We start from the raw sequence: 24,030 nt of genomic DNA, 5'->3' as shown, positions 1-24,030 counted from the left end.
TCTCTCTGCACCTCCCGCTCTGCACCTCCCGCTCTGCACCTCCCGCTCTGCACCTCCCGCTCTGCACCTCCCGCTCTGCACCTCCCGCTCTGCACCTCCCGCTCTGCACCTCCCGCTCTGCACCTCCCGCTCTGCACCTCCCGCTCTGCACCTCCCGCTCCGTCTCTCTCCCGCTCGCTCTGCACCTCCCGCTCTGCACCTCCCGCTCTGCACCTCCCGCTCTGCACCTCCCGCTCTGCACCTCCCGCTCTGCACCTCCCGCTCTGCACCTCCCGCTCTGCACCTCCCGCTCTGCACCTCCCGCTCCGTCTCTCTCCCGCTCGCTCTGCACCTCCCGCTCTGCACCTCCCGCTCTGCACCTCCCGCTCTGCACCTCCCGCTCTGCACCTCCCGCTCTGCACCTCCCGCTCTGCACCTCCCGCTCTGCACCTCCCGCTCTGCACCTCCCGCTCTGTCTCTCTCCCGCTCGCTCTGCACCTCCCGCTCTGCACCTCCCGCTCTGCACCTCCCGCTCTGCACCTCCCGCTCTCCACCTCCCGCTCTGCACCTCCCGCTCTGCACCTCCCGCTCTGCACCTCCCGCTCTGCACCTCCCGCTCTGTCTCTCTCCCGCTCGCTCTGCACCTCCCGCTCTGCACCTCCCGCTCTGCACCTCCCGCTCTGCACCTCCCGCTCTGCACCTCCCGCTCTGCACCTCCCGCTCTGCACCTCCCGCTCTGCACCTCCCGCTCTGCACCTCCCGCTCTGCACCTCCCGCTCGCTCTGCACCTCCCGCTCGCTCTGCACCTCCCGCTCTGCACCTCCCGCTCTGCTCCTCCCGCTCTGCACCTCCCGCTCTGCACCTCCCGCTCTGCACCTCCCGCTCTGCACCTCCCGCTCTGCACCTCCCGCTCTGCACCTCCCGCTCTGCACCTCCCGCTCTGCACCTCCCGCTCTGCACCTCCCGCTCGCTCTGCACCTCCCGCTCTGCACCTCCCGCTCTGCACCTCCCGCTCTGCACCTCCCGCTCTGCACCTCCCGCTCTGTCTCTCTCCCGCTCGCTCTGTCTCTCTCCCGCTCGCTCTGTCTCTCTCCCGCTCGCTCTGTCTCTCTCCCGCCCGCTCTGTCTCTCTCCCGCCCGCTCTGTCTCTCTCCCGCTCGCTCTGTCTCTCTCCCGCTCGCTCTGTCTCTCTCCCGCTCGCTCTGTCTCTCTCCCGCTCGCTCTGTCTCTCTCCCGCTGGCTCTGTCTCTCTCCCGCTCGCTCTGTCTCTCTCCCGCTCGCTCTGTCTCTCTCCCGCTCGCTCTGTCTCTCTCCCGCTCTCCGCTCTGTCTCTCTCCCGCTCTCCGCTCTGTCTCTCTCCCGCTCTCCGCTCTGTCTCTCTCCCGCTCTCCGCTCTGTCTCTCTCCCGCTCTCCGCTCTGTCTCTCTCCCGCTCTCCGCTCTGTCTCTCTCCCGCTCTCCGCTCTGTCTCTCTCCCGCTCTCCGCTCTGTCTCTCTCCCGCTCTCCGCTCTGTCTCTCTCCCGCTCTCCGCTCTGTCTCTCTCCCGCTCTCCGCTCTGTCTCTCTCCCGCTCTCCGCTCTGTCTCTCTCCCGCTCTCCGCTCTGTCTCTCTCCCGCTCTCCGCTCTGTCTCTCTCCCGCTCTCCGCTCTGTCTCTCTCCCGCTCTCCGCTCTGTCTCTCTCCCGCTCTCCGCTCTGTCTCTCTCCCGCTCTCCGCTCTGTCTCTCTCCCGCTCTCCGCTCTGTCTCTCTCCCGCTCTCCGCTCTGTCTCTCTCCCGCTCTCCGCTCTGTCTCTCTCCCGCTCTCCGCTCTGTCTCTCTCCCGCTCTCCGCTCTGTCTCTCTCCCGCTCTCCGCTCTGTCTCTCTCCCGCTCTCCGCTCTGTCTCTCTCCCGCTCTCCGCTCTGTCTCTCTCCCGCTCTCCGCTCTGTCTCTCTCCCGCTCTCCGCTCTGTCTCTCTCCCGCTCTCCGCTCTGTCTCTCTCCCGCTCTCCGCTCTGTCTCTCTCCCGCTCTCCGCTCTGTCTCTCTCCCGCTCTCCGCTCTGTCTCTCTCCCGCTCTCCGCTCTGTCTCTCTCCCGCTCTCCGCTCTGTCTCTCTCCCGCTCTCCGCTCTGTCTCTCTCCCGCTCTCCGCTCTGTCTCTCTCCCGCTCTCCGCTCTGTCTCTCTCCCGCTCTCCGCTCTGTCTCTCTCCCGCTCTCCGCTCTGTCTCTCTCCCGCTCTCCGCTCTGTCTCTCTCCCGCTCTCCGCTCTGTCTCTCTCCCGCTCTCCGCTCTGTCTCTCTCCCGCTCTCCGCTCTGTCTCTCTCCCGCTCTCCGCTCTGTCTCTCTCCCGCTCTCCTCTCTGTCTCTCTCCCGCTCTCCTCTCTGTCTCTCTCCCGCTCTCCTCTCTGTCTCTCTCCCGCTCTCCTCTCTGTCTCTCTCCCGCTCTCCTCTCTGTCTCTCTCCCGCTCTCCTCTCTGTCTCTCTCCCGCTCTCCTCTCTGTCTCTCTCCCGCTCTCCTCTCTGTCTCTCTCCCGCTCTCCGCTCTGTCTTTCTCCCGCTCTCCGCTCTGTCTCTCTCCCGCTCTCCTCTCTGTCTCTCTCCCGCTCTCCTCTCTGTCTCTCTCCCGCTCTCCGCTCTGTCTCTCTCCCGCTCTCCGCTCTGTCTCTCTCCCGCTCTCCGCTCTGTCTCTCTCCCGCTCTCCGCTCTGTCTCTCTCCCGCTCTCCGCTCTGTCTCTCTCCCGCTCTCCGCTCTGTCTCTCTCCCGCTCTCCGCTCTGTCTCTCTCCCGCTCTCCGCTCTGTCTCTCTCCCGCTCTCCGCTCTGTCTCTCTCCCGCTCTCCTCTCTGTCTCTCTCCCGCTCTCCTCTCTGTCTCTCTCCCGCTCTCCTCTCTGTCTCTCTCCCGCTCTCCTCTCTGTCTCTCTCCCGCTCTCCTCTCTGTCTCTCTCCCGCTCTCCTCTCTGTCTCTCTCCCGCTCTCCTCTCTGTCTCTCTCCCGCTCTCCTCTCTGTCTCTCTCCCGCTCTCCTCTCTGTCTCTCTCCCGCTCTCCTCTCTGTCTCTCTCCCGCTCTCCTCTCTGTCTCTCTCCCGCTCTCCTCTCTGTCTCTCTCCCGCTCTCCTCTCTGTCTCTCTCCCGCTCTCCTCTCTGTCTCTCTCCCGCTCTCCTCTCTGTCTCTCTCCCGCTCTCCTCTCTGTCTCTCTCCCGCTCTTCTCTCTGTCTCTCTCCCGCTCCCCTCTCTGTCTCTCTCCCGCTCCCTCTCTGTCTCTCGTCTCTCTCCCGCTCCCCTCTCTGTCTCTCGTCTCTCTCCCGCTCCCCTCTCTGTCTCTCGTCTCTCTCCCGCTCCCCTCTCTGTCTCTCGTCTCTCTCCCGCTCCCCTCTCTGTCTCTCGTCTCTCTCCCGCTCCCCTCTCTGTCTCTCGTCTCTCTCCCGCTCCCCTCTCTGTCTCTCTGTCTCTCTCGCTCCCCTCTCTGTCTCTCTGTCTCTCTCGCTCCCCTCTCTGTCTCTCTTCTCTCTCGCTCCCCTCTCTGTCTCTCCTCTCTCTCGCTCCCCTCTCTGTCTCTCCTCTCTCTCGCTCCCCTCTCTGTCTCTCTGTCTCTCCTCTCTCCCGCTCCCCTCTCTGTCTCTCCTCTTTCCCGCTCCCCTCTCTGTCTCTCTGTCTCTCTCGCTCCCCTCTCTGTCTCTCCTCTCTCTCGCTCCCCTCTCTGTCTCTCTGTCTCTCCTCTCTCTCGCTCCCCTCTCTGTCTCTCCTCTCTCCCGCTCCCCTCTCTGTCTCTCCTCTCTCCCGCTCCCCTCTCTGTCTCTCCTCTTTCCCGCTCCCATCTCTGTCTCTCTGTCTCTCTCGCTCCCCTCTCTGTCTCTCTGTCTCTCTCGCTCCCCTCTCTGTCTCTCCTCTCTCTCGCTCCCCTCTCTGTCTCTCTGTCTCTCCTCTCTCTCGCTCCCCTCTCTGTCTCTCTGTCTCTCTCGCTCCCTTCTCTGTCTCTCTGTCTCTCTCGCTCCCCTCTCTGTCTCTCTGTCTCTCTCGCTCCCCTCTCTGTCTCTCTGTCTCTCCTCTCTCTCGCTCCCCTCTCTGTCTCTCCTCTCTCTCGCTCCCCTCTCTGTGTCTCTGGACCCTCTCTTTTTTTTTTTTTTTCCTCACGCTCTCTCTTTCTTTCCCACGCTCTCTTTTTCTTTCCCTCTCCCTCTGTCTCGACCTCTCTCTCCCTCTGAATTTCTTATGGGGTCAGACCGGGCAGAACCCCCTCCCCTGTTTCCTCTCCTAACCCTCCCCCTCCCCCCCAGACATCAGGTACAAGCTTGAGGGGCACACTGTGCTGTACATCCCCATCGAAGCCATGAACCTGCAGCCGGAGGCCGCCACCCGGGACAAAGAGCTGGTGCATCGACTGGAGAGTGAGTATCACACGGGGTGTGCGGCGCCTCCTCCTGGTGGGATAAGAGAATGTCTGACGCAGAGGGTTCCTATAAGTTCATAGGGTTAGCGGCGCCTCCTCCTGGTGGGATAAGATAATGTCTGACGCAGAGGGTTCCTATAAGTTCATAGGGATAGCGGCGCCTCCTCCTGGTGGGATAAGATAATGTCTGACGCAGAGGGTTCCTATAAGTTCATAGGGTTAGCGGTGCCTCCTCCTGATGGGATAAGAGAATGTCTAATGCTCAGGGTTCCTATAAGTTCATAGGGTTAGCGGCGCCTCCTCCTGATGGGATAAGATAATATCTGACGCAGAGGGTTCCTATAAGTTAATAGGGTTATCGGTGCCTCCTCCTGATGGGATAAGATAATATCTGACGCAGAGGGCTCCTATAAGTTCATAGGGTTAGCGGTGCCTCCTCCTGATGGGATAAGAGAATGTCTGACGAGGAGGCTTCCTATAAGTTCATAGGGTTAGCGGTGCCTCCTCCTGATGGGATAAGATAAAGTCTGACGCAGAGAGTTCCTATAAGTTCATAGGGTTAGCGGTGCCTCCTCCTGATGGGATAAGATAATGTCTGACGCAGAGGGTTCCTATAAGTTCATAGGGTTAGCGGTGCCTCCTCCTGATGGGATAAGAGAATGTCTAATGCTGAGGGTTCCTATAAGTTCATAGGGTTAGCGGTGCCTCCTCCTGATGGGATAAGATAATGTCTGACGCAGAGGGTTCCTATAAGTTCATAGGGTTAGCGGTGCCTCCTCCTAATGGGATAAGAGAATGTCTAATGCTCAGGGTTCCTATAAGTTCATAGGGTTAGCGGTGCCTCCTCCTGATGGGATAAGAGAATGTCTGACGCAGAGGGTTCCTATAAGTTCATAGAGTTAGCGGTGCCTCCTCCTGATGGGATAAGAGAATGTCTGACGCAGAGGCTTCCTATAAGTTCATAGGGTTAGCGGTGCCTCTTCATAGGGTTAGCGGTGCCTCCTCCTGATGGGATAAGATAAAGTCTGAATCAGAGAGTTCCTATAAGTTCATAGGGTTAGCGGTGCCTCCTCCTGATGGGATAAGAGAATGTCTAATGCTGAGAGTTCCTATAAGTTATAGGGTTAGCGGTGCCTCCTCCTAATGGGATAAGAGAATGTCTAATGCTGAGAGTTCCTATAAGTTCATAGGGTTAGCGGTGCCTCCTTCTGATGGGATAAGAGAATGTCTGCCACAGAGGGCTCCTATAAGTTCATAGGGTTAGCGGTGCCTCCTCCTAATGGGATAAGATAATGTCTGACGCAGAGGGCTCCTATAAGTTCATAGGGTTAGCGGTGCCTCCTCCTGATGGAAGCTGGGGATTACTATGAGTTAACATGTATTCCCTTACACAGCCGCCATGGTCCACTGGACACGTCAAATCAAGGAGGTCCTGAGCGCGCAGGAGGCGGTGGAGATGGGGGAGAGCTCGGGGCCCCTGGAGGAGATTGAATTCTGGAGGGACCGGTGCACGGACCTGTCGGGGATCAGCAAACAGCTGGACAAGCCGGGCGTGAAGCACATCGAGCAGATCCTGGAGCTGGCAAAGTCTTCTTACGTGGGGCCCTTCCAGAAGCTGTCCAAGCAGATCCAGGTGAGGGGGGGGGAGAACGGGGGCCCTTCCAGAAACTGTCCAAGCAGATCCAGGTGAGGGGGGGGGAGAACGGGGGCCCTTCCAGAAGCTGTCCAAGCAGATCCAGGTGAGGGGGACGACAACGTATCGCCCGTTAGGAGGGCGGTCTCCCTCGTTGGTAGTGGTGGTCTCCCCCGTGGGGAGTGGCGGTCTCCCTCGTTGGGAGTGGCGGTCTCCCTCGTTGGGAGTGGCGGTCTCCCTCGTTGGGAGTGGCGGTTTCCCTCGTTGGGAGTGGCGGTCTCCCTCGTTGGGAGTGGCGGTCTCCCTCGTTGGGAGTGGCGGTCTCCCTCGTTGGGAGTGGCGGTCTCCCTCGTTGGGAGTGGCGGTCTCCCTCTTTGGCAGTGGCGGTCTCCCTCGTTGGGAGTGGCGGTCTCCCTCGTTGGGAGTGGCGGTCTCCCTCGTTGGGAGTGGCGGTCTCCCTCGTTGGGAGTGGCGGTCTCCCTCGTTGGGAGTGGCGGACTCCCCCGTTGGGAGTGGCGGTCTCCCTCGTTGGGAGTGGCGGTCTCCCTCGTTGGGAGTGGCGGTCTCCCTCGTTGGGAGGGCGGTCTCCCCCGTTGGCAGGGCGGTCTCCCCCGTTGGCAGGGCGGTCTCCCCCGTTGGCAGGGCGGTCTCCCCCGTTGGAAGAGGGTAACAGCGATGGGACATCTGATGGAAGTTGGATAGAGAACGTTGGCTTTGTATAACTATATCTGGTGTGTCCCACATCAACCCCAATCCTAGTTTGCCCCCCCCCCCTTCCCATGCTCCCTCCTGTCATGCCCTCTCTCTGGTCCCTCAGGACGGGTCCATCCAGGCCCAGTCCAACCTGAGCTACCTGTCGGTGCTGAAGGAGCCGTTTGAAGAGCTGACGTCGCTGGGCCCCGGCGACATCCCAGCGAAGCTCCCACGTCTTCTCAGCTTGGTGCGCGTCATCTGGGCCAACTCGCCTTACTACAACACCCGCGAGCGCCTCACCTCGCTCTTCCGCAAGGTCAGGCGCAAAGCATCGAGTCGGGAGAACGTCCCACCATCTGCGTGTATCATACTGCGCATTTCTATCCCGCGCACCTCTCCCTCCTATCTCTCTCGTATCCTCCTTTCTCACACACCCCTCTCCCTCCTTTATCTCCATATTCCCCTCTCCCTCCTTTCTCTCACATCCCCCTCTCCCTCACCTTCCTTTCTCTCTCACATCCCCCTCTCCCTCACCTTCCTTTCTCTCTCACATCCCCCTCTCCCTCCTTTTTTTCTCTCACCTCCTCCATCTCCCTCACCTTCCTTTCTCTCACACACCCCTCTCCCTCCTTTCTCTCTCACATCCCCTCTCCCTCCTTTCTCTCTCACACCTCCCCTCTCCCTCCTTTCTCTCTCACACCTCCCCTCTCCCTCCTTCCTCTTTCACATCCCCCCTCTCCCTCCTTTCTCTCTCACACCCCCCTCTCCTTCCTTCCTCTCTCACACCCCCCTCTCCTTCCTTCCTCTCTCACATCCCCCCTCTCCCTCCTTTCTCTCACATCCCCCTCTCCCTCACCTTCCTTTCTCTCTCACATCCCCCTCTCCCTCCTTTTTTTCTCTCACCTCCTCCATCTCCCTCACCTTCCTTTCTCTCACACACCCCTCTCCCTCCTTTCTCTCTCACATCCCCTCTCCCTCCTTTCTCTCTCACACCTCCCCTCTCCCTCCTTTCTCTCTCACACCTCCCCTCTCCCTCCTTCCTCTTTCACATCCCCCCTCTCCCTCCTTTCTCTCTCACACCCCCCTCTCCCTCCTTCCTCTCTCACATCCCCCCTCTCCCTCCTTTCTCACACTCACCTCTCCCTCCTTTCTCTCTCACACCCCCCTCCCTCTCCCGTCTCTCGTTGTTTCACGTGGCCCTGGCATAACCCTGGCGCCCTTGCAGATGAGTAACGAGCTGATCCGCCTGTGCAGCCGCGAGGTCTCGCTGGACCGGATCTTCGAGGGTTATGTGACGTCCAGCCGCCGGGTCTTGCAGGACTGCATCCTGTGCTGCTCGGCCTGGAAGGAGCAGTACACGCGAGCAGTGCACGTACACCACAGGTACGCAGCGGAACGGCAACGGGAATGCGGTGACACGTACTGCGTTAACCTATGCATTGCCAGAGAGGCCAATCACGCACAGCTAATAATAGTAATAATTATTATAATAAAAATAATGGTTATAATAATCGTTATAATTTTATTATTTAATTTGTTTATTTTTGATGATTAATTCCTCTGCTGCTGGAACCACAATATTCCTGATTATATCCCAGGATAGATACAATGTATCCCACTCACTCTTCTGTTCCAGGTGCTCCAGCATAGGATGGGTGCTAGATAAAACCAGCATCTTTGCTCAAGTGGATGCATTTATACAACGCTGTAAAGATCTCCTGGAGGTATGTGACACAGACAGAAGGGAGCTATGAGACTGTCCTTCCCCCCGCAGGGTGACACAGTGACACAGACAGAAGGGAGCTATGAGCCTGTCCCTCCCCCCGCAGGGTGACACAGTGACACAGACAGAAGGGAGCTATGAGCCTGTCCCTCCCCCCGCAGGGTGACACAGTGACACAGACAGAAGGGAGCTATGAGTCTGTCCCTCCCCCCGCAGGGTGACACAGTGACACAGACAGAAGGGAGCTATGAGCCTGTCCCTCCCCCCGCAGGGTGACACCGTCAGAAGGGAGCTATGAGTCTGTCCCTACCCCCGCAGGGTGACACAGTGACACAGACAGAAGGCAGCTATGAGTCTGTCCCTCCCCCCCGCAGGGTGACACAGTGACACAGTGACACAGACAGAAGGGAGCTATGAGACTGTCCCTCCCCCCGCAGGGTGACAGTGACACAGACAGAAGGGAGCTATGAGTCTGTCCCTCCCCCCGCAGGGTGACACAGTGACACAGACAGAAGGGAGCTATGAGTCTGTCCCTCCCCCCGCAGGGTGACACAGTGACACAGACAGAAGGGAGCTATGAGTCTGTCCCTCCCCCCGCAGGGTGACACAGTGACACAGACAGAAGGGAGCTATGAGACTGCCCCTCCCCCCGCAGGGTGACACAGTGACACAGTGACACAGACAGAAGGGAGCTATGAGACTGTCCCTCCCCCGCAGGGTGACACAGTGACACAGACAGAAGGGAGCTATGAGACGGTCCCTCCCCCGCAGGGTGACACAGTGACACAGACAGAAGGGAGCTATGAGTCTGTCCCTCCCCCCGCAGGGTGACACAGTGACACAGACAGAAGGGAGCTATGAGTCTGTCCCTCCCCCCGCAGGGTGACACAGTGACACAGACAGAAGGGAGCTATGAGTCTGTCCCTCCCCCCGCAGGGTGACACAGTGACACAGACAGAAGGGAGCTATGAGACTGTCCCTCCCCCTGCAGAGTGACACAGTGACACAGACAGAAGGGAGCTATGAGTCTGTCCCTCCCCCCGCAGGGTGACACAGTGACACAGACAGAAGGGAGCTATGAGACTGTCCCTCCCCCTGCAGGGTGACACAGTGACACAGACAGAAGGGAGCTATGAGCCTGTCCCTCCCCCTGCAGGGTGACACAGTGACACAGACAGAAGGGAGCTATGAGTCTGTCCCTCCCCCCGCAGGGTGACACAGTGACACAAACAGAAGGGAGCTGTGAGTCTGTCCGTCCCCCGCAGGGTGACACAGACAGAAGGGAGCTATGAGTCTGTCCCTCCCCCCGCAGGGTGACACAGTGACACAGACAGAAGGGAGCTATGAGTCTGTCCCTCCCCCGCAGGGTGACACAGTGACACAGACAGAAGGGAGCTATGAGCCTGTCCCTCCCCCCGCAGGGTGACACCGTCAGAAGGGAGCTATGAGTCTGTCCCTCCCCCTGCAGGGTGACACAGACACAGGGAGCTATGAGTCTGTCCCTCCCCCCGCAGGGTGACACAGTGACACAGACAGAAGGCAGCTATGAGTCTGTCCCTCCCCCCCGCAGGGTGACACAGTGACACAGTGACACAGACAGAAGGGAGCTATGAGACTGTCCCTCCCCCCGCAGGGTGACAATGACACAGACAGAAGGGAGCTATGAGTCTGTCCCTCCCCCCGCAGGGTGACACAGTGACACAGACAGAAGGGAGCTATGAGTCTGTCCCTCCCCCCGCAGGGTGACACAGTGACACAGACAGAAGGGAGCTATGAGTCTGTCCCTCCCCCCGCAGGGTGACACAGTGACACAGACAGAAGGGAGCTATGAGCCTGTCCCTCCCCCCGCAGGGTGACACAGTGACACAGACAGAAGGGAGCTATGAGACTGCCCCTCCCCCCGCAGGGTGACACAGTGACACAGTGACACAGACAGAAGGGAGCTATGAGACGGTCCCTCCCCCGCAGGGTGACACAGTGACACAGACAGAAGGGAGCTATGAGTCTGTCCCTCCCCCCGCAGGGTGACACAGTGACACAGACAGAAGGGAGCTATGAGCCTGTCCCTCCCCCCGCAGGGTGACACAGTGACACAGACAGAAGGGAGCTATGAGTCTGTCCCTCCCCCGCAGGGTGACACAGTGACACAGACAGAAGGGAGCTATGAGCCTGTCCCTCCCCCCGCAGGGTGACACAGTGACACAGACAGAAGGGAGCTATGAGACTGCCCCTCCCCCCGCAGGGTGACACAGTGACACAGACAGAAGGGAGCTATGAGACGGTCCCTCCCCGCAGGGTGACACAGTGACACAGACAGAAGGGAGCTATGAGTCTGTCCCTCCCCCCGCAGGGTGACACAGTGACACAGACAGAAGGGAGCTATGAGCCTGTCCCTCCCCCCGCAGGGTGACACAGTGACACAGACAGAAGGGAGCTATGAGTCTGTCCCTCCCCCCGCAGGGTGACACAGTGACACAGACAGAAGGGAGCTATGAGTCTGTCCCTCCCCCCGCAGGGTGACACAGTGACACAGACAGAAGGGAGCTATGAGACTGTCCCTCCCCCTGCAGAGTGACACAGTGACACAGACAGAAGGGAGCTATGAGTCTGTCCCTCCCCCCGCAGGGTGACACAGTGACACAGACAGAAGGGAGCTATGAGACTGTCCCTCCCCCCGCAGGGTGACACAGTGACACAGACAGAAGGGAGCTATGAGTCTGTCCCTCCCCCCGCAGGGTGACACAGTGACACAGACAGAAGGGAGCTATGAGCCTGTCCCTCCCCCGCAGGGTGACACAGTGACACAGACAGAAGGGAGCTATGAGACTGCCCCTCCCCCCGCAGGGTGACACAGTGACACAGTGACACAGACAGAAGGGAGCTATGAGACTGTCCCTCCCCCGCAGGGTGACACAGTGACACAGACAGAAGGGAGCTATGAGACGGTCCCTCCCCCGCAGGGTGACACAGTGACACAGACAGAAGGGAGCTATGAGTCTGTCCCTCCCCCGCAGGGTGACACAGTGACACAGACAGAAGGGAGCTATGAGCCTGTCCCTCCCCCCGCAGGGTGACACAGTGACACAGACAGAAGGGAGCTATGAGTCTGTCCCTCCCCCCGCAGGGTGACACAGTGACACAGACAGAAGGGAGCTATGAGTCTGTCCCTCCCCCCGCAGGGTGACACAGTGACACAGACAGAAGGGAGCTATGAGACTGTCCCTCCCCCTGCAGAGTGACACAGTGACACAGACAGAAGGGAGCTATGAGTCTGTCCCTCCCCCCGCAGGGTGACACAGTGACACAGACAGAAGGGAGCTATGAGACTGTCCCTCCCCCGCAGGGTGACACAGTGACACAGACAGAAGGGAGCTATGAGCCTGTCCCTCCCCCCGCAGGGTGACACCGTCAGAAGGGAGCTATGAGTCTGTCCCTCCCCCCGCAGGGTGACACAGTGACACAGACAGAAGGGAGCTATGAGTCTGTCCCTCCCCCGCAGGGTGACACAGTGACACAGACAGAAGGGAGCTATGAGCCTGTCCCTCCCCCCGCAGGGTGACACCGTCAGAAGGGAGCTATGAGTCTGTCCCTCCCCCCGCAGGGTGACACAGACACAGGGAGCTATGAGTCTGTCCCTCCCCCCGCAGGGTGACACAGTGACACAGACAGAAGGCAGCTATGAGTCTGTCCCTCCCCCCCGCAGGGTGACACAGTGACACAGTGACACAGACAGAAGGGAGCTATGAGACTGTCCCTCCCCCCGCAGGGTGACAGTGACACAGACAGAAGGGAGCTATGAGTCTGTCCCTCCCCCCGCAGGGTGACACAGTGACACAGACAGAAGGGAGCTATGAGTCTGTCCCTCCCCCCGCAGGGTGACACAGTGACACAGACAGAAGGGAGCTATGAGTCTGTCCCTCCCCCCGCAGGGTGACACAGTGACACAGACAGAAGGGAGCTATGAGCCTGTCCCTCCCCCCGCAGGGTGACACAGTGACACAGACAGAAGGGAGCTATGAGTCTGTCCCTCCCCCCGCAGGGTGACACAGTGACACAGACAGAAGGGAGCTATGAGTCTGTCCCTCCCCCCGCAGGGTGACACAGTGACACAGACAGAAGGGAGCTATGAGTCTGTCCCTCCCCCGCAGGGTGACACAGTGACACAGACAGAAGGGAGCTATGAGTCTGTCCCTCCCCCCGCAGGGTGACACAGTGACACAGACAGAAGGGAGCTATGAGTCTGTCCCTCCCCCCGCAGGGTGACACAGTGACACAGACAGAAGGGAGCTATGAGACTGTCCCTCCCCCCTGCAGGGTGACACAGTGACACAGACAGAAGGGAGCTATGAGCCTGTCCCTCCCCCCGCAGGGTGACACAGTGACACAGACAGAAGGGAGCTATGAGTCTGTCCCTCCCCCCGCAGGGTGACACAGTGACACAAACAGAAGGGAGCTGTGAGTCTGTCCGTCCCCCGCAGGGTGACACAGACAGAAGGGAGCTATGAGTCTGTCCCTCCCCCCGCAGGGTGACACAGTGACACAGACAGAAGGGAGCTATGAGTCTGTCCCTCCCCCGCAGGGTGACACAGTGACACAGACAGAAGGGAGCTATGAGCCTGTCCCTCCCCCCGCAGGGTGACACCGTCAGAAGGGAGCTATGAGTCTGTCCCTCCCCCCGCAGGGTGACACAGACACAGGGAGCTATGAGTCTGTCCCTCCCCCCGCAGGGTGACACAGTGACACAGACAGAAGGCAGCTATGAGTCTGTCCCTCCCCCCCGCAGGGTGACACAGTGACACAGTGACACAGACAGAAGGGAGCTATGAGACTGTCCCTCCCCCCGCAGGGTGACAGTGACACAGACAGAAGGGAGCTATGAGTCTGTCCCTCCCCCCGCAGGGTGACACAGTGACACAGACAGAAGGGAGCTATGAGTCTGTCCCTCCCCCCGCAGGGTGACACAGTGACACAGACAGAAGGGAGCTATGAGTCTGTCCCTCCCCCCGCAGGGTGACACAGTGACACAGACAGAAGGGAGCTATGAGCCTGTCCCTCCCCCCGCAGGGTGACACAGTGACACAGACAGAAGGGAGCTATGAGACTGCCCCTCCCCCCGCAGGGTGACACAGTGACACAGACAGAAGGGAGCTATGAGACTGTCCCTCCCCCGCAGGGTGACACAGTGACACAGACAGAAGGGAGCTATGAGACGGTCCCTCCCCCGCAGGGTGACACAGTGACACAGACAGAAGGGAGCTATGAGTCTGTCCCTCCCCCCGCAGGGTGACACAGTGACACAGACAGAAGGGAGCTATGAGCCTGTCCCTCCCCCCGCAGGGTGACACAGTGACACAGACAGAAGGGAGCTATGAGTCTGTCCCTCCCCCCGCAGGGTGACACAGTGACACAGACAGAAGGGAGCTATGAGTCTGTCCCTCCCCCCGCAGGGTGACACAGTGACACAGACAGAAGGGAGCTATGAGACTGTCCCTCCCCCTGCAGAGTGACACAGTGACACAGACAGAAGGGAGCTATGAGTCTGTCCCTCCCCCCGCAGGGTGACACAGTGACACAGACAGAAGGGAGCTATGAGACTGTCCCTCCCCCCTGCAGGGTGAGACAGTGACACAGACAGAAGGGAGCTATGAGCCTGTCCCTCCCCCCGCAGGGTGACACAGTGACACAGACAGAAGGGAGCTATGAGTCTGTCCCTCCCCCCGCAGGGTGACACAGTGACACAAACAGAAGGGAGCTGTGAGTCTGTCCGTCCCCCGCAGGGTGACACAGACAGAAGGGAGCTATGAGTCTGTCCCTCCCCCCGCAGGGTGACACAGTGACACAGACAGAAGGGAGCTATGAGACTGTCCCTCCCCCGCAGGGTGACACACGGGAGCTGCACCTTGCAGTGGGGGCGCTCTCCTCCCCCCGCAGGGTGACACGGGAGCTGCACATTGCAGTGGGGGCGCTCTCCTCCCCCCGCAGGGTGACACACGGGAGCTGCACATTGCAGTGGGGGCGCTCTCCTCCCCCCGCAGGGTAACACGGGAGCTGCACATTGCAGTGGGGGCGCTCTCCTCCCCCCGCAGGGTGACACACGGGAGCTGCACATTGCAGTGGGGGCGCTCTCCTCCCCCCGCAGGGTGACACACGGGAGCTGCACATTGCAGTGGGGGCGCTCTCCTCCCCCCGCAGGGTGACACACGGGAGCTGCACATTGCAGTGGGGGCGCTCTCCTCCCCCCGCAGGGTGACACACGGGAGCTGCACATTGCAGTGGGGGCGCTCTCCTCCCCCTGCAGGGTGACACGGGAGCTGCACATTGCAGTGGGGGCGCTCTCCTCCCCCCGCAGGGTGACACACGGGAGCTGCACAATGCAGTGGGGGCGCTCTCCTCCCCCCGCAGGGTGACACGGGAGCTGCACATTGCAGTGGGGGCGCTCTCCTCCCCCCGCAGGGTGACACACGGGAGCTGCACATTGCAGTGGGGGCGCTCTCCTCCCCCCGCAGGGTGACACGGGATCTGCACCTTGCAGTGGGGGCGCTCTCCTCCCCCGCAGGGTGACACACGGGAGCTGCACATTGCAGTGGGGGCGCTCTCCTCCCCCCGCAGGGTGACACACGGGAGCTGCACATTGCAGTGGGGGGCGCTCTCCTCCCCCCGCAGGGTGACACACGGGAGCTGCACATTGCAGTGGGGGCGCTCTCCTCCCCCCGCAGGGTGACACACGGGAGCTGCACATTGCAGTGGGGGGCGCTCTCCTCCCCCCGCAGGGTGACACACGGGAGCTGCACATTGCAGTGGGGGCGCTCTCCTCCCCCCGCAGGGTGACACACGGGAGCTGCACATTGCAGTGGGGGCGCTCTCCTCCCCCCGCAGGGTGACACACGGGAGCTGCACCTTGCAGTGGGGGCGCTCTCCTCCCCCCGCAGGGTGACACACGGGAGCTGCACATTGCAGTGGGGGCGCTCTCCTCCCCCCGCAGGGTGACACACGGGAGCTGCACATTGCAGTGGGGGCGCTCTCCTCCCCCCGCAGGGTGACACACGGGAGCTGCACATTGCAGTGGGGGCGCTCTCCTCCCCCCGCAGGGTGATACACGGGAGCTGCACCTTGCAGTGGGGGCGCTCTCCTCCCCCCGCAGGGTGACACACGGGAGCTGCACATTGCAGTGGGGGGCGCTCTCCTCCCCCCGCAGGGTGACACACGGGAGCTGCACATTGCAGTGGGGGCGCTCTCCTCCCCCCGCAGGGTGACACACGGGAGCTGCACATTGCAGTGGGGGCGCTCTCCTCCCCCCGCAGGGTGACACACGGGAGCTGCACCTTGCAGTGGGGGCGCTCTCCTCCCCCCGCAGGGTGACACGGGAGCTGCACATTGCAGTGGGGGCGCTCTCCTCCCCCCGCAGGGTGACACGGGAGCTGCACCTTGCAGTGGGGGCGCTCTCCTCCCCCCGCAGGGTGACACACGGGAGCTGCACATTGCAGTGGGGGCGCTCTCCTCCCCCCGCAGGGTGACACACGGGAGCTGCACATTGCAGTGGGGGCGCTCTCCTCCCCCCGCAGGGTGACACACGGGAGCTGCACTTTGCAGTGGGGGCGCTCTCCTCCCCCCGCAGGGTGACACACGGGAGCTGCACCTTGCAGTGGGGGCGCTCTCCTCCCCCCGCAGGGTGACACACGGGAGCTGCACCTTGCAGTGGGGGCGCTCTCCTCCCCCCGCAGGGTGACACACGGGAGCTGCACCTTGCAGTGGGGGCGCTCTCCTCCCCCCGCAGGGTGACACACGGGAGCTGCACCTTGCAGTGGGGGCGCTCTCCTCCCCCCGCAGGGTGACACACGGGAGCTGCACATTGCAGTGGGGGCGCTCTCCTCCCCCCGCAGGGTGACACACGGGAGCTGCACCTTGCAGTGGGGGCGCTCTCCTCCCCCCGCAGGGTGACGCACGGGAGCTGCACCTTGCAGTGGGGGCGCTCTCCTCCCCCCGCAGGGTGACACACGGGAGCTGCACCTTGCAGTGGGGGCGCTCTCCTCCCCCCGCAGGGTGACACACGGGAGCTGCACCTTGCAGTGGGGGCGCTCTCCTCCCCCCGCAGGGTGACACACGGGAGCTGCACATTGCAGTGGGGGCGCTCTCCTCCCCCCGCAGGGTGACACACGGGAGCTGCACCTTGCAGTGGGGGCGCTCTCCTCCCCCCGCAGGGTGACACACGGGAGCTGCACCTTGCAGTGGGGGCGCTCTCCTCCCCCCGCCCATAGAATAATAATGAATCGGGCTTTGTGCGTCCGGCCTCCGTTCCCTATTCAGCCGGCCGGCGGGGAGCTGTTTGCGTCCGTCCTGGCGCGGCCCGTTGGCATGGGGACGGAGTGCGTAGCTGCGGCGGCTCTGAGTCGCTCCCGCCGTGTGTGATGGAAGCAGAGAGGGGGGCGGGCGAGGTTAACCCCTTCTGTGCCAAGGGGTTACAAATGCCAGTTGGGCTCATTATACCAGTGACGGATTAATCAGCGGATTATCATTATATCAAGTTAGAGAACTTCTTCCCAGGGAAGCCTGACATGCGTTGTGTTTCTATCCCGCTCTCCTCCCCCCACTCTTTCTCTATCCCCCCCTCCCACTCTTTCTCCTTCCCTCCTTCTGTCTCCCCCCTCTCACTCTTTCTCTTTCCCCATTCCCTCTCTTTTTCTCTTTCTCTCTCCCCCTCCTTCTCTCTCCCCCTCTCTTTTTCTCTCTCACCCTCTCTCTTTCTCTCTCTCCCCCTCCCTCTCCCCCCTTTTCCTCTCTCTCTCTCCCTCCCTCTTTCTCTCTCCCACTCACTCTTTCTCTCTCCCCCTCCCTCTCCTTCTCTCCCCCCTCCCTCTCCTTCTCTCCCCCCTCCCTCTCCTTTTCTCCCCCCTCCCTCTCCTTCCCTCCCCCCTCCCTCCTTCTCTCCCTCTCCTTCTCTCCCCCCTCTCTCTCCTTTTCTCCCCCCTCTCTCTCCTTCTCTCCCCCCTCCCTCTCCTTCTCTCCCCCCTCCCTCTCCTTCTCTCCCCCCTCCCTCTGCTTCTCTCCCCCCTCCCTCTCCTCCCCCCTCCCTCTACTTCTCTCCCCCCTCCCTCTCCTTCTCTCCCCCCTCCCTCTCCTTCTCTCCCCACTCCCTCTCCTTCTCTCCCCACTCCCTCTCCTTCTCTCCCCCCTCCCTCTCCTTCTCTCCCCCCTCCCTCTCCTTCTCTCCCCCCTCCCTCTCCTTCTCTCTCCTTCTCTCCCCCCTCCCTCTCCTTCTCTCTCCTTCTCTCCCCCCTCCCTCTCCTTCTCTCTCCTACTCTCTCCCCTCCCTCTCCTTCTCTCTCCTTCTCTCCCCCCTCCCTCTCCTTCTCTCTCCTTCTTTCCCCCCTCCCTCTCCTTCTCTCTCCTTCTCTTCCCCCTCCCTCTCCTTCTCTCTCCTTCTCTCCCCCCCTCCCTCTCCTTCTCTCTCCTTCTCTCCCCCCTCCCTCTCCTTCTCTCTCCTTCTCTCCCCCCTCCCTCTCCTTCTCTCTCTCCTTCTTTCTTCTTCTCTCCCCCCTCCCTCTCCTTCTCTCTCTCCTTCTTTCTTCTTCTCTCCCCCTCCCTATCTTTTTCTCTCCCCCCTCCCTCTCCTTTTCTCTCCCCTCCTCGCCTTCTCTCTCACTCTCCTTCTCTCTCCCCTCCGTTTCCTTCTCTCCCCCTCTTCCTCCCCCTCCCCCTCTTTCCCCCTCTCTCTCTCCCCCTTTCTCTCTCCCCCTCACCCTCTTTCTCTCCCCCTTTCCCCCCTCCCCCTCTTTTTCTCCCCCCCCTCTCTTTTTCTCCCCCCCCCTCTCTTTTTCTCTCTCCCCCTCCCTCTCTTTCCCCCCCCTCCCTCTCTTTCTCTCCCCCCCCCCCCCGCCCCCTCTCTCTGGTTTGATGCCCCCTGTGTCGGTGCCCTCCCCTAGGTGTGCTTGTGCCAGCAGCAGTTCGGGCGCTGGGAGGATGGCCGGCAGACGCCCCTACCCTGCTTCCCCGGGCACCGCGGCCCCCAGCTCGCCTGCAACTTGCTGGAGATCGAGGAGACTTTCCAGAAGATCCTGCTCAGCCTGTCCCTGAGGAAGTCCATCCTGGACGTCAAAAACACCTCGTGGCACGATGATTATAACCGGTACAGGGGCCGAGCGGGCAGTGCCATCCTCGTACTCCTACCATATACCCGCGCCCTATAACTCCTCCTATTACCCCATATACCCGCGCCCTATAACTCCTCCTATTACCCCATATACCTGCGCCCTATAACTCCTCCTATTACCCCATATAACCGCGCCCTATAACTCCTCCTATTACCCCATATACCCGCGCCCTATAACTCCTCCTATTACCCCATATACCTGCGCCCTATAACTCCTCCTATTACCCCATATACCTGCTCCCTATAACTCCTCCTATTACCCCATATACCCCAGCCCTATAACGCCTCCTATTACCCATATACCCCCTCCCTATAACTCCTCCTATTACCCATATACCCCCTCCCTATAACTCCTCCTATTACCCCATATACCCGCTCCCTATAACTCCTCCTATTACCCCATATAACCGCTCCCTATAACTCCTCCTATTACCCCATATAACCGCTCCCTATAACTCCTCCTATTACCCCATATAACCGCTCCCTATAACTCCTCCTATTACCCAATATAACCTCTCCCTATAACTCCTCCTATTACCCCATATACCCGCTCCCTATAACTCCTCCTTTTACCCCATATAACCGCTCCCTATAACTCCTCCTATTACCCCATATAACCGCTCCCTATAACTCCTCCTATTACCCCATATAACCTCTCCCTATAACTCCTCCTATTACCCCATATACCCGCTCCCTATAACTCCTCCTATTACCCCATATACCCGCTCCCTATAACTCCTCCTATGACCCCATATAACCTCTCCCTATAACTCCTCCTATTACCCCATATAACCGCTCCCTATAACTCCTCCTATTACCCTATATACCCGCTCCCTATAACTCCTCCTATGACCCCATATAACCTCTCCCTATAACTTCTCCTATTACCCCATATAACCGCTCCCTATAACTCCTATTACCCCATATAACCCCTCCCTATAACTCCTCCTATTGCCCCATATAACCCTCTCCCTATAACTCCTCCTATTACCCCATATAACCGCTCCCTATAACTCCTCCTATTACCCCATATACCCGCTCCCTATAACTCCTCCTATTACCCCACATACCCGCTCCCTATAACTCCTCCTATTACCCCATATACCCGCTCCCTATAACTCCTCCTATGACCCCATATAACCTCTCCCTATAACTCCTCCTATGACCCCATATAACCGCTCCCTATAACTCCTCCTATTACCCTATATAACCGCTCCCTATAACTCCTCCTATTACCCCATATAACCGCTCCCTATAACTCCTATTACCCCATATAACCCCTCCCTATAACTCCTTCTATTGCCCCATATAACCCTCTCCCTATAACTCCTCCTATTACCCCATATACCCGCTCCCTATAACTCCTCCTATTACCCCACATACCCGCTCCCTATAACTCCTCCTATTACCCCATATACCCGCTCCCTATAACTCCTCCTATGACCCCATATAACCTCTCCCTATAACTCCTCCTATGACCCCATATAACCGCTCCCTATAACTCCTATTACCCTATATAACCGCTCCCTATAACTCCTCCTATTACCCCATATAACCGCTCCCTATAACTCCTATTACCCCATGTAACCCCTCCCTATAACTCCTCCTATTGCCCCATATAACCCTCTCCCTATAACTCCTCATATTACCCCATATAACCGCTCCCTATAACTTCTATTGCCTCAAATAACCGCTCGCTCTCACCCCTCCTCTCGCCCCGTGTACCCGCTCGCTCTCACCCCTCATCTTGCCCCGTGTACCCGCTCGCTTTCCCCCCTCCTCTCACCCGTGTACCCGCTCGCTCTCACCCCTCCTCTCGCCCCGTGTACCCGCTCGCTCTCCCCCCTCCTCTCGCCCAGTGTACCCGCTCGCTCTCACCCCTCCTCTCGCCCCGTGTACCCGCTCGCTCTCACCCCTCCTCTCGCCCCGTGTACCCGCTCGCTCACCCCTCCTCTCGCCCCGTGTACCCGCTCGCTCTCACCCCTCCTCTCGCCCCGTGTACCCGCTCGCTCTCACCCCTCCTCTCGCCCCGTGTACCCGCTCGCTCTCACCCCTCCTCTCGCCCCGTGTACCCGCTCGCTCTCACCCCTCCTCTCGCCCCGTGTACCCGCTCGCTCACCCCTCCTCTCGCCCCGTGTACCCGCTCGCTCACCCCTCCTCTCGCCCCGTGTACCCGCTCGCTCTCACCCCTCCTCTCGCCCCGTGTACCCGCTCGCTCTCACCCCTCCTCTCGCCCCGTGTACCCGCTCGCTCACCCCTCCTCTCGCCCCGTGTACCCGCTCGCTCTCACCCCTCCTCTCGCCCCGTGTACCCGCTCGCTCTCACCCCTCCTCTCGCCCCGTGTACCCGCTCGCTCTCACCCCTCCTCTCGCCCCGTGTACCCGCTCGCTCTCACCCCTCCTCTCGCCCCGTGTACCCGCTCGCTCTCACCCCTCCTCTCGCCCCGTGTACCGCTCGCTCTCACCCCTCCTCTCGCCCCGTGTACCCGCTCGCTCTCACCCCTCCTCTCGCCCCGTGTACCCGCTCGCTCACCCCTCCTCTCGCCCCGTGTACCCGCTCGCTCTCACCCCTCCTCTCGCCCCGTGTACCCGCTCGCTCTCACCCCTCCTCTCGCCCCGTGTACCCGCTCGCTCTCACCACTCCTCTCGCCCCGTGTACCCGCTCGCTCTCACCCCTCCTCTCGCCCCGTGTACCCGCTCGCTCTGCCCCCTCTCGCCCCGTGTACCCGCTCGCTCTCACCCCTCCTCTCGCCCCGTGTACCCGCTCGCTCTCACCCCTCCTCTCGCCCCGTGTACCCGCTCGCTCTCCCCCCTCTCGCCCCGTAACCCGCTCGCTCACCCCTCCTCTCGCCCCGTGTACCCGCTCGCTCTCACCCCTCCTCTCGACTCGTGTACCCGCTCGCTCTCACCCCTCCTCTCGCCCCGTGTACCCGCTCGCTCTCACCCCTCCTCTCGCCCCGTGTACCCGCTCGCTCTCACCCCTCCTCTCGCCCCGTGTACCCGCTCGCGCTCACCCCTCCTCTCGCCCCGTGTACCCGCTCGCTCTCACCCCTCCTCTCGCCCCGTGTACCCGCTCGCTCTCACCCCTCCTCTCGCCCCGTGTACCCGCTCGCTCTCTCCACTCCTCTCGCCCCGTGTACCCGCTCGCTCTCACCCCTCCTCTCGCCCCGTGTACCCGCTCGCTCTCACCCCTCCTCTCGCCCCGTGTACCCGCTCGCTCTTACCCCTCCTCTCGCCCCGTGTACCCGCTCGCTCTCACCCCTCCTCTCGCCCCGTGTACCCACTCGCTCTCACCCCTCCTCTCGCCCCGTGTACCCGCTCGCTCTCACCCCTCCTCTCGCCCCGTGTACCCGCTCGCTCTCACCCCTCCTCTCGCCCCATGTACCCGCTCCCTGTGCAGGTTTCGCACGGGGGTGAAGGATCTGGAGGTGATGATGCAGAACCTTCTCACCACGGCGTTTGGGACGGTGCGTGGGGTGGAGCAGGGCGTGGAGCTCCTGGACGTCTTCCAACACCTGGCAGCCCGGGAGGTGAGGGGACAAGGCGGGGGCGCGCAGGGAGAGGCGGGGGCGCGCAGGGAGAGGCGGGGGCGCGCAGGGAGAGGCGGGGGCGCGCAGGGAGAGGCGGGGGCGCGCAGGGAGAGGCGGGGGCGCCGGGTCGGGCAGGGAGAAGCGGAACGCGCCGGGTCGGGCAGGGAGAAGCGGGACGCGCCGGGTCGGGCAGGGAGAAGCGGGACGCGCCGGATCGGGCAGGGAGAAGCGGGACGCGCCGGGTCGGGCAGGGAGAAGCGGGACGTGCCGGGTCGGGCAGGGAGAAGCGGGACGCGCCGGATCGGGCAGGGGGAAGCGGGACGCGCCGGGTCGGGCAGGGAGAAGCGGGACGCGCCGGGTCGGGCAGGGAGAAGCGGGACGCGCCGGGTCGGGTAGGGAGAAGCGGGACGGGTCGGGCAGGGAGAAGCGGGACGGGTCGGGCAGGGAGAAGCGGGACGCGCCGGGTCGGGCAGGGGGAAGCGGGACGCGCCGGGTCGGGCAGGGGGAAGCGGGACGCGCCGGGTCGGGCAGGGGGAAGCGGGACGCGCCGGGTCGGGCAGGGGGAAGCGGGACGCGCCGGGTCGGGCAGGGAAAAGCGGGACGGGTCGGACAGGGAGAAGCGGGACGCACCAGGTCGGGCAGGGAGAAGCGGGACGTGCCGGGTCGGGCAGGGGGAAGCGGGACGGGTCGGACAGGGAGAAGCGGGACGCACCAGGTCGGGCAGGGAGAAGCGGGACGCGCCGGGTCGGGCAGGGGGAAGCGGGACGCGCCGGGTCGGGCAGGGGGAAGCGGGACGCGCCGGGTCGGGCAGGGGGAAGCGGGACGCGCCGGGTCGGGCAGAAACAGACGGAGCAGCTTCACAGTTCAAATGTGATTAAATCAAATAAGCTTTATTGGAGACGAAAGAACATTTCAGTATCATTATCACCACCACGGAAACAATCTTATTAATGAGTCTGTGTGTGTCAGTGTGACTGTGTGTCAGTGTGACTGTGAGTGTGTGTGTCTGTCTCTGTGAGTGGGTGTGTCTCTCTCTTAGTGTCTCTCTCTTAGTGTGACTGAGTGTGTGTGTGTCTGTCTCTGTGTTAGTGTGTGTGTGTGTGTGTGTCTGTCTCTGTGAGTGTGTGTCTGTCTCTGTGAGTGTGTGTCTGTCTCTGTGAGTGTGTGTCTGTCTCTGTGTGTGTGTGTGTGTGTGTCTGTCTCTGTGTGTGTGTGTGTGTGTGTGTGTGTGTCTGTCTCTGTGTGTGTGTGTCTGTCTCTGTGTGTGTGTGTGTGTGTGTGTCTGTCTCTGTGTGTGTGTGTGTGTGTGTGTCTCTGTGTGTGTGTGTGTCTGTCTGTCTCTGTGTGTCTGTCTGTCTCTGTGTGTGTGTGTGTCTGTCTCTGTGTGTGTGTGTGTGTCTGTCTCTGTGTGTGTGTGTCTGTCTCTGTGTGTGTGTCTGTCTCTGTGTGTGTGTGTGTCTGTCTCTGTGTGTGTGTGTCTGTCTCTGTGTGTGTGTGTGTCTGTCTCTGTGTGTGTGTGTGTCTCTGTGTGTGTGTCTCTGTGTGTGTGTCTGTGTGTGTGTCTGTCTCTGTGTGTGTGTCTGTGTGTGTGTGTGTGTGTGTGTGTCTCTGTGTGTGTGTGTGTGTCTGTGTGTGTGTGTGTGTGTGTGTGTGTCTCTGTGTGTGTGTGTGTCTGTGTCTGTGTGTGTGTGTGTGTCTGTCTGTCTCTGTGTGTGTGTGTGTGTCTGTCTGTCTCTGTGTGTGTGTGTGTGTCTGTCTGTCTCTCTGTGTGTGTGTGTGTGTGTCTGTCTGTCTCTGTGTGTGTGTGTGTGTCTGTCTCTGTGTGTGTGTGTCTGTCTCTGTGTGTGTGTGTGTCTGTCTCTGTGTGTGTGTGTGTGTGTCTCTGTGAGTATGTGTCTATCTATCTGTGAGTGTGTGTGTGTGTCTGTCTCTGTGTGTCTGTCTCTCTGAGTGTGTGTGT

General features: G+C 61.1%; 1 protein-coding gene across 1 annotated transcript in view; it reads left to right on the top strand.

The window, feature by feature from the left end:
* Window positions 1–24,030, top strand: part of DNAH2 (dynein axonemal heavy chain 2) — a gene marked incomplete at its 3' end in the record, with an annotated part of 158,236 nt that overhangs the window by 8,861 nt on the left and 125,345 nt on the right. Inside the window, exons 6-12 of the mRNA XM_075584607.1 lie at window positions 4,233–4,343; window positions 5,740–5,978; window positions 6,796–6,987; window positions 7,897–8,054; window positions 8,308–8,395; window positions 18,315–18,517; window positions 21,941–22,070. Of these exons, the coding sequence (XP_075440722.1) occupies window positions 4,233–4,343; window positions 5,740–5,978; window positions 6,796–6,987; window positions 7,897–8,054; window positions 8,308–8,395; window positions 18,315–18,517; window positions 21,941–22,070 (1,121 nt within the window). The remainder of the gene's footprint in view (window positions 1–4,232; window positions 4,344–5,739; window positions 5,979–6,795; window positions 6,988–7,896; window positions 8,055–8,307; window positions 8,396–18,314; window positions 18,518–21,940; window positions 22,071–24,030) is intronic.

This window comes from Ascaphus truei, unplaced genomic scaffold (assembly GCF_040206685.1).
Source record: "Ascaphus truei isolate aAscTru1 unplaced genomic scaffold, aAscTru1.hap1 HAP1_SCAFFOLD_673, whole genome shotgun sequence".
In the NCBI taxonomy this organism is placed as follows: domain Eukaryota; kingdom Metazoa; phylum Chordata; class Amphibia; order Anura; family Ascaphidae; genus Ascaphus; species Ascaphus truei.
This window is presented reverse-complemented; position numbering and strand designations above follow the sequence as displayed.